This window comes from Ipomoea nil, unplaced genomic scaffold, assembly GCF_001879475.1.
Source record: "Ipomoea nil cultivar Tokyo-kokei standard unplaced genomic scaffold, Asagao_1.1 scaffold1043, whole genome shotgun sequence".
In the NCBI taxonomy this organism is placed as follows: Eukaryota; Viridiplantae; Streptophyta; class Magnoliopsida; order Solanales; family Convolvulaceae; genus Ipomoea; species Ipomoea nil.
In genome coordinates this window covers 6676014-6685382 of record NW_017617471.1, presented here as the reverse complement: position 1 = coordinate 6685382, position 9369 = coordinate 6676014, and the positions used below count along the sequence as shown (strand labels likewise).

Here is a 9369-nt window from a genome sequence, read left to right as displayed (position 1 = left end):
AAAACCAGTTTAGACTTTAGAGCACCAAAGCTTTAATTTATTGTATTTCATATAATAGCACGTGGGGTTGAGTCTCAATGAATGCAATATTGGCTCTTTGTGCTTCAATAGTTTGATAAAGTAGTTATGAACAGATACTGTATTGTAAGAGTCAGTGAAGAGAAAGTAAATTTGTTGTATATGATTACCTATACTAGAACCAACTAACAGCAATTAAGTGAATGTTTAGGAATAGGATAAACCAACATTTTCAGGCGATTACTGACAGTCAATCCTCTTCTCATCAAGAATTAACACTTCAACAATACAACATTGCTGTTCAAGGAAAAATGCAAACCTTAATAACCAATCTTAACGCAAGACTTGAAAAGAAAAACACTTGCTAATCAGGGTTTAATATAATTTAGAGACACAAAAGTACACAGAAATTTCTTACTTTATCAGCACTCTAAAACTCAGCTCGACCAAGAGCTCATCAGCGACAATGAAATCCCCCATGAAAATTTATTTCACTTTAATTTTTCTTGCCCTATTTTCCTAGTATTATTACCTAATCCCATTACTATATAAAGCCCTTCATAGAATACAGCAGTAATATAATCCCACTCTCCTTCCCATTCCCATTCCCAGTTCTCTTTTCTGATTCTAAGCAAAAAAAGATGGCATTTAGCCATCCATGCAGCTCACCATCAATGGTGGCTTTGCTCTTTGTTTTTTTCCTTCTTTCATTGTTTCCTCGGTTCGGGTTCTGTGCGACAAGGCATTATACTTTTAATGTAGGGAAACTCCGAAACAAATAAACTATTTTTTTTTTTTTTTTTTTTTTGTGTTGAGACTTAAATTTGTAATGTGTTTTTCTTTGATTGTCTGTATGTGGTGGTGATAACAGATTGTGCAGAAGAATGTGACGCGTCTGTGCAGCACGAAGAGCATTCTTAGCGTCAATGGGCGCTTCCCGGGGCCTCGCGTGGTGGCAAGAGAAGGCGACAGAGTGGTGGTTAAGGTTGTGAACCTTGTCTCCAACAACATCAGCATTCATTGGTAAGACAAACAAACAATTCAACCTTTTCTTTTTCTAGTGATGACCAGATAAACCTGCCGCCACTACCTCTAGTTTATGTTGCTCATAGTTGATTGGCACAAATCAATAAGGTCAATAGACGTTGAAGTTACCCAGTTTTGGTTGGGGTTGCCCAACAAAAAAAAACAACCTTTGTTTCATAAACTAATGGAGTAATTAAGAAGGACATTAAGCTAGATACATGTTTTGTTTGTTTGGGATGCAGGCATGGGATTCGGCAGCTTCGAAGTGGATGGGCAGATGGACCAGCATACGTAACGCAATGTCCCATACAGACAAACCAAACGTACACGTACAACTTCACCATCACGGGGCAAAGAGGCACACTGTTTTGGCATGCTCACATTTCTTGGCTAAGAGCAACACTTCATGGACCAATAATCATTCTTCCAAGGCGCAATGAATCCTACCCCTTTCAGAAGCCCTATAAAGAAGTCCCCATCATATTTGGTAAAAGTTCATCACCTTTTCTCCTTGCTTCTCTTTTCTTTAACTTTCCCCTAATAATTATACTCTGTAAGCGAAAAAAGTGAGCCACTGTTTTTATTCATTTTTTTTTCTCAAGTATGTTTTACTCTCTGAGAATACATTTTCCCAAACTTTTTGTGACACTGCACAATCCTTATTATAGGGGAGTGGTGGAAGGCAGACCCTGAGGCTGTTATTAGCCAGGCACTTCAAACAGGAGGTGGTCCTAATGTTTCAGATGCATACACCATTAATGGGCTTCCAGGGCCCTTGTATAACTGTTCCTCTAAAGGTATATATTATTATTACTTGTTATCATCACACTAGCTCACAAGCATTATGAATTGAAGAACAGTTTTCCCAGTCCAAATTATAAAGGTCTAAAAAACGTGCAGTGAGACTACTTTTGGCTTTAATCATCATGTTCATTCCCATGCGCCTCTAATGTCAACTGTCACGGCTGAAAATTATGAAATTTCCGACCACCTGAAAGTGATCTTGTCAAAATTCTTGTTCTCACCACTTTTGATATCTCGAAAAACTTTTGTTGTTATCTCCGACCACTTTTTGCTTTTGACTACTTTCAGGTGGTCGGAAATTCCATAATTTCCAGTAGTGTGCACATGGAAAATCACAATTTTGATCCTTAATTGTTTCATGTTATACAATTTACTTATCTGATTGCAGATACATACAAGCTGAAGGTGAAGCCGGGGAAGACATATATGCTCAGACTGATAAATGCCGCCATGAACGACGAACTGTTCTTCAGCATTGCAAACCATACTGTCACCATAGTCGAAGCCGATGCTACTTACATAAAACCATTTGAAACGGACGTTGTGGTCATAACCCCAGGCCAAACCACCAATGTTCTCCTAAAAACCAAGCCTTTTCACCCCAACGCCGCCTTCTTAATGGAAGCCCGCCCTTATTTCACCGGCCAAGGCACCTTTGATAACTCCACAGTCGCCGGAATCCTCCAATACCAAAACCCTCCGACCAATAATAATAATAAGAAGAAATTAATGGTGTTTAAACCCACCCTGCCGCCTTTGACCGCCACCAATTTTGTGGCTAACTTTACCCGCAAGTTTCGGAGTTTGGGCAGTCCCCAGTTTCCGGCGAATGTTCCGCAGGTTGTGAATAAGCGTTTCTTGTTCACCGTGGGGTTAGGCTCGGTTCCCTGCGCTAAGAACGTGACTTGCCAGGGGCCTAACAATAGCAGCAGGTTTGCGGCGTCGGTGAACAACGTGTCCTTTGCTCTTCCGTCCACGGCGCTCCTGCAGGCCTACTACTTCTCCGGCCAATCTAATAATAACGGCGTTTACACCACGGATTTCCCCGTCAACCCGCCCAACCCCTTCAACTACACCGGCGCGGCGCCCAACAACACCGCCGTCAGCAACGCCACTCGCCTGGTGGCTCTGCCGTTCAACGCCAGCGTTGAGGTGGTGTTGCAGGACACCAGCATTCTTGGCGCGGAGAACCACCCCCTCCACCTCCACGGCTTCAATTTCTTCGTGGTTGGTGAAGGGTTTGGGAACTTTGACCCCAATAAACACCCCGCCGGGTTTAATCTGAAAGACCCTGTCGAGAGGAACACCGTTGGAGTTCCCGCCGGTGGCTGGGTTGCCCTTCGTTTCTTTGCAGACAATCCTGGTGAGCATGCACTATATACATTTTATAATATAAGTATTGCATTTTTATTTTGATTAGACTCATTTTATAGATAAAGATTTATAAGATAGTCACTCTTACAAAGTTATGTTTAAATGTGTACTTAAATCCTTTAACTTTATTAATAATTGGCTCCAACACAAACCAAACATGCTAATGAAACTTATTGGTTTTGTTTATTTTCATAGTTATCTTCTTTCTTTTTTTTTTTTAAATAGTTATGATTTTTTACAAGGTAGTATCTGTTCTATATTTTCTTAATTATTTATGTATATAAATTATTTAAAAACATTATAAATTGTATATATACATCGTATTATGTTTACAAATATTAAATACTATACTAAATATTTGAAAAACTTTAAAATGATGGTATTAAATTGTATAACACTTGCCAAGCATTTTATGCTCGGTTGGCACTTCTATGACTCTTCTTATAGTGGGGTACTGTCATTAAATTTTTATTTTTTTTAATATAGTGATTTATAATTCATTTTTGAATATTTATTTTTTATGTACTAACTGCTTATTATTTGATATATTACTTAAAAATAAACTTTTCACGGTATAATTTGTCGGGTCACCTCTATCTAAACTTAATTTTACTCTAATATTTTCATGGTTTATTATATGAAATAGGGGTGTGGTTTATGCACTGTCATTTTGATGTGCATACAAGCTGGGGATTGCGGATGGCTTGGATCGTGCTAGACGGATCGCTACCCACTCAGAAGTTGATGCCACCACCTTCAGATCTTCCCAAGTGCTAACCAAAACCGTCTGATCAGATCACCTCATCCATCCACTTCACAAAAGAATTTTGGAGTGTTTTCTCAAGCAATTTTTCCTATGTTTATTTATTTTCATTCTTTTGTTGTGTCTCATGCAAGGAAAAGAAAACAAGGTTTCTTTCATTGCTCTTCTTCTTCTAAAGGGTTGAATCCCAACTCTAAAACCCCGCCACCCCAGATTGACAGATTGACAGAGCGTTGATTGAGCTCCTTTTCTTGTTTTGCTCCCTCATTGTTTCCCTCAAAAGAAATAGGGCACTCCTTCAATGAAATTCAACCATATGATTGCTTTGAATTATTGGTTAGATCAAATAATTATTATTCCGTCAAAAGTTATAATTAGTAATAAATTAACAAACTCAACTAATGTCACTATATATCTATGACAGAATATTCAACTTGATCTCAAACTTCCACCAAACACTAATAAGTGAAAATATTCATCCACTTTCTAAAAAATAGAACAAAAATTCCAGCAATAGAAAAAAAAACAAAATCATTTGCACGCCCTTCATTAGCCATGGATGAAAAAAAATTATGCGGTTATATTCAATTTGCATTTAACCAGCACAACAATCTAATCTAACCACATTTCACAATTGTTTCAAGTCAGGACAATCATTACTACCAGAATAGTAAATAGATACAAGGATAATTAGAAGAGCTGATAGAATAGCTGACATGAAAGTAATAGCCGATACAATTCCTGCATGTTCTTTGTCTCCACAAGGTATTTCCCACACAACCTCATCAGCTTTAGATTCGCCATTGCGGTAGCTTAATGGAAACAAACATTTCTCCATGGTTTTTCTTTCAAGGCTACACTGCATGAATACATCGGGCGGGCAAAATTCAACCCTTGAAAAGCCGTGTCCTAGTGGCTGGAAGCAAAAACAACAATATCATGGGCTCAGTATCTTAAAAGTCGATCAATGGTTCAGTAGGCAGTATTTGGGAGAACAGTATCTTAGAATTACATTTTCACGTACTTCTGTCTCATTAATTTTGGCTCATTTTCTATTTGGGGTTTTGATACACACCACTCTAGGAGGTAGAACAATGCAAAGAAGGAAAGCATATGGTAATGGAAGGAAATAATTAAGCTACATGATTTATTAGCATGAGATCTAATTAGTCATATACTCATATATATAGATATCCTTGATTACATATGAATCTTTTCAGATGAAGTACCTGATAACGTGCGTGTAGTGGAAGCTCAATTTTAAATTCTACTTCATCTTTGTGCCTTGACAATAATTTAGAGCCCATATCCAAGTGAACCTCAATCAATGATCGATTTGACCGAAATGAAGGCAATTCTAAATTTGTGTCTCCAAATACACCAGCTTCAGTGAATACTGCAGAATAAAAGACAAAATAGTTAAATCCTGAGATTCGACATTTGCTAATAATACAGATTAAAAATAGAATTGTGATTTACCACCACGCTGCACCAAATGTTGCAGCTCAAATAAATCTGCAAAGACTCCAGAAGGTAGTCTTTCAATGATTATAGCCTCACAAAATTCTTGAGATCCAGATTTGGACTCAAGCAAACTCTCCAACCTGATTGATAATGATAGATGACGATGTGAGCCTTCACCAATCAGTTTTTGATGCAAGGATATAATCTTCGTCCCAACTTTGAGTTCTTCCAACAACTCACATGATCCATAAGCAATTTCTTGGGCAATATAATCTTCAAATTTTGAATCTGTCAAGCTATTGTGTTCCTTAAAGTACGAATCTGCAATATATTTTTTATGAGAAGGAGCCACCTGGAATGGAGACAAATAAATATTTCAGTTTGTAGATAATGGAAAACCATTAAAATGAAGGATGCACTGATAGAGTTTGGCACCCAGGTGATCAAGAGGTGATTTAATCTTGACATCAAATTATAAGTGATTTCAAGAATCAAGATTTATTATAATCTGGCCTTTTTTTACATGATTTTGGTAGAAAAATGACATATCTATGTAATTAAACAAAACAAAATAGGATGACTAACCTTGTGGAGACATGAAACTGTGTTGGAAATTAGCACCAATGTGATGTATATAATAAAGCATTGCCTGAGAAGATCTTGAATTCTCATTGCATATCTAAATGAATAAACAAAAATCAGCATAAAATTTTCTAAACTAATCTACTACAATGCTTCATCAAAAGGAAGGGCAAGGAGAATTAGTTTAGTGTTACTATTCAAGATTGAAAATTTCACACAATTTTGAGCAGCTTATATATTTCTTTCTTTCTTTATTTTATTTTATTTTTTAAAAAAAACACATGACCAAGAATAACCATAAGTTCTCATGAATTGCACCTTAATGTTTCAATGAATTTCACATCTTGCATCTTATTCTATCTCCACTCAAACTCAATTTTATGAGAGGAAGGGGGGAATATTAATTGAGACAATAAGATTGGGGAAAACATTATCCATAAGCACCTTTTCATGCTACCAAATTTAAAGAGCAATAATTTAATCTTATGGATCTTGCAAATCAATGGCTACAGGTGATTCTGAGGAAATTCTATGTCCTCAAGTAGATTACTGATTACACCAATGAAAGTAATTCAAAAATCACAGGCACAATGTGTATTTGACAGGTAGGATCCAGAAAATTTGAGGAAAACCCCAAAGCCTGGTTTCCATAGAGTGCATAATATCCATTTAATAAGTCAAAGAAAGATTTATTTTCCAGTAAAATAAGACTATCATGCAAACTCATATTGAATTCAAAATTCTAGTGAAGATAGGATATTGAAATGGCACACTGATACTACAATGGAATGTTGAAGTTGAATGTTTAGTGCCTAAAGTTTGCCACTTGTATTACTGTTCCTAAGAAAGATCATGAATAAATAATTTCTATAGAAAGAGTATAACCTAGCCGCTCGTACTGCCTGCTTGTATTTATAAGCCTAAAATCAAAGGAGTTTGCATAAAAAGCAAAAAGAGGTTTAGGATAAAAATTAAAAAGGAAGAGTCAAGGAGAACATAAAACAGAAGATATTAACTAAGATTAAAATGCAACTCAGTTGTTTCGTCTCGAAGGAGTTTGCTGCCCAAATACAGAGTAATTACAAGCAACATTCTTGTAGAAGTATAAACTGCTCATCCTACCATTGCATTTTTCTCAAGTGTCCAGCAAAGTGTTACTTTGGAAAGGAACACATATAAAGATAAAGAACAAAGGAATGAGTGTGGGAGAGAGTTCTTACACTGAGTTCAACGCGATGATCTGTTTCACTTGCTTTAGTTTGACAGATTTATCTTTCACCGAACTTAAGCCCTAACAAAATTGGGGATTGAATTACAATGCAAATCATCCAAAAGAAATCCACAATGTTAAAATAAGCCAAATCAAACCAGAAGATTCAATACCAACGTCGTCGTCAGAGCGAAAAAACAAAAAATAAAAATAAAAAATCAAACAAATAAAACAAAAATTGAGTTGAATTGTGATAGCAATCACAATTTTGGTTTGGATGTTGGCTATGGTCAGTTTCAAGGCCGGATCTTGGAGGACCAGGGCCTGATATCTGAGGGTATTTGCGACGGGTTTGACGGTAGGTGTTGTGCAGAACAACTCTTCCGGGAACCTTGTCGGAGCGCATAGACAATGCCAAGCAGAGCTGTAAATCTGTAATGGTGACGGCTCTTATTCACTGAGGTGAATTTTAGTCTGAACTTTGCTTGGATAACATGATCAAAAATTGAAAATCAATGGGAAAAAAAAATGAGATGTTATTTTTATAATTTTTTTGTAATTAGGATTATACATTTAAAAATGTTTAATAATGCATTTAGAAATATTTGGCAATACTTAATTTCCATCATGTTCTTTTCTCATGTCATTATGATTATGTATTTAGAAATAGTTAATTCCAGCAATAGTTCGAATAGTCCTCGACTATTGTGCTTTTCCAAATTTAGTTCGTCGTTTAATTTGAACGAAATAAACCCTTAGACTATCAAAATTATTCCGCCATTGGTCCTTCAGTTAATCAAAAGTTGAATAGACGTTAAGGGGTAAAAGAGTCATTCCCTCGGTTTCTTCTGAAACCCCCCATAGATCCACCATTTCCTCCCCGGCTTCTTCCTTTGATCTGCTACTCCGATTCACTTTCGGATCGGCCGCCCTATCGGACCCATTTATATATTGCTTTAATTTATTCTATCCCTTGTCATGGCCACCCAGTCTTAACAAAAAACTCTACTGCCCTTTCTCTAACCCCCGGCCGGCCGGCCACCCCATTTGCAGAGTGCTACAGTGCCGCACCTCAATAACAAATTAACAATCCAAAATTCGAAATTCATACTCACTGCTACAGTGCCCTCACACGGCTTTAGATGGAACAAATTGAAGCCTTCACAATCCAAAATTCTAAATACAGTAGATTTTAGTCGAAGAATTAAGAATGGGAGCCTTCACGATGTAGAATCAGTGAGTAAACTCAATGAAGAAGACATACCCAGATTTGCATTCGCATGGGAGGACTGGAGGAGGAGGCGGCAGGAAGCGGCGGCATATGCTGTTGTCTTCTTCGCAGATTCGCAGGGGAGAACGGCGTCGGCATCGGCTGGAGGCGGCGGCGTCGGCTGTCGTCTTCTTCGCAGATTCGCAGGGGAGGGCGTCGTCGTCGTCTGCTGGAGGCGGCGGCGGCGGCTGTCGTCTTCTTCGAAGATTCGCAGGGGAGGCGGCGGCGGCGTCGCCGACGCTTCGTCGTCGACCGTCAAATTTGGCCGAGTTTGAGGAGCAACAGATCACAGATACACAGATTTAAGAATTTAGATGTTAAAGGGTTCTGTATTCCTAGATTTGAGCTCTGAATTTGGGTCCTCTTGGTTAAAGGGCAGACTCGTCGAACAGGAAGGGGAAGAAAGATTTAATTATGGAAATGAATTTTTTACCCCTTACTTAACATCTATATCTAAAATCTAACATAAAAGATCAATGGTGGAACAATTTTGATACTCAAACGTTTATTTTGTCTAAATTAAAAAATTATGACCAAATTTGAAAAGTTACAATAATAGAAGGACTATTGATGGAATTAACTCTATTTTAAAAATATTTGACAATGCATTTGAAATGCTTTAAGTGCACGGAAGTCACTCTCATCACCTTCCTCCCTGTGTCGTCACAAGAATTTTTAAATGTCTGCACGGGGTTTTAAAATACTCGCATAATTTAGATAATGGGGTAGGTATGGGGAAATTTTGTATACACTCGCGGGTATGGAGGCGGAGGCGGGTGCGGGAGGAGGTATCCCCGCCCCGCACTCGCAATTATATATATTGTTTTTAGTATTCATTTTTTATATAAGTTTATGTAT

At 37.6% G+C, this 9369-nt stretch overlaps 2 protein-coding genes across 2 annotated transcripts; one reads left to right on the top strand and one right to left on the bottom strand.

Annotated features, from left to right (window-relative positions):
* Positions 1 to 619: 619 nt before the first annotated feature.
* LOC109181040 (laccase-17-like) lies at positions 620 to 4318 on the top strand. Its single transcript, XM_019330793.1, has 6 exons — positions 620 to 776; positions 890 to 1041; positions 1287 to 1531; positions 1713 to 1841; positions 2237 to 3211; positions 3869 to 4318. The coding sequence occupies exons 1-6, from the start codon at positions 660 to 662 to the stop codon at positions 3997 to 3999; spliced, it is 1749 nt and encodes a 582-aa protein (XP_019186338.1). The 5' UTR covers positions 620 to 659; the 3' UTR covers positions 4000 to 4318.
* Positions 4319 to 4505: 187 nt separating this feature from the next.
* LOC109180907 (phosphatidylinositol-glycan biosynthesis class X protein) lies at positions 4506 to 8828 on the bottom strand. The gene is made up of 6 exons (XM_019330621.1): positions 8506 to 8828; positions 7252 to 7322; positions 6035 to 6128; positions 5465 to 5801; positions 5215 to 5381; positions 4506 to 4901 (listed from the first exon to the last, which is right to left on the bottom strand). The coding sequence occupies exons 1-6, from the start codon at positions 8608 to 8610 to the stop codon at positions 4614 to 4616; spliced, it is 1062 nt and encodes a 353-aa protein (XP_019186166.1). The 5' UTR covers positions 8611 to 8828; the 3' UTR covers positions 4506 to 4613.
* Between the last annotated feature and the right edge of the window lie 541 nt (positions 8829 to 9369).

Excerpts from the sequence above, each read along its gene's own strand:
- LOC109181040 (XM_019330793.1), top strand. The coding sequence starts at position 660 with ATGGCATTTAGCCATCCATGCAGCTCACCATCAATGGTGGCTTTGCTC. Across the intron at positions 777-889 it reads CAAGGCATTATACTTTTAAT|ATTGTGCAGAAGAATGTGAC; the intron begins GTAGGGAAACTC and ends TGGTGATAACAG. Across the intron at positions 1,532-1,712 it reads AGAAGTCCCCATCATATTTG|GGGAGTGGTGGAAGGCAGAC; the intron begins GTAAAAGTTCAT and ends TCCTTATTATAG.
- LOC109180907 (XM_019330621.1), bottom strand. The coding sequence starts at position 8,610 with ATGCCGACGCCGTTCTCCCCTGCGAATCTGCGAAGAAGACAACAGCAT. Across the intron at positions 5,802-6,034 it reads CAGTTTCATGTCTCCACAAG|GTGGCTCCTTCTCATAAAAA; the intron begins GTTAGTCATCCT and ends TCTCCATTCCAG. Across the intron at positions 4,902-5,214 it reads CACTACACGCACGTTATCAG|CCACTAGGACACGGCTTTTC; the intron begins GTACTTCATCTG and ends TTTTGCTTCCAG.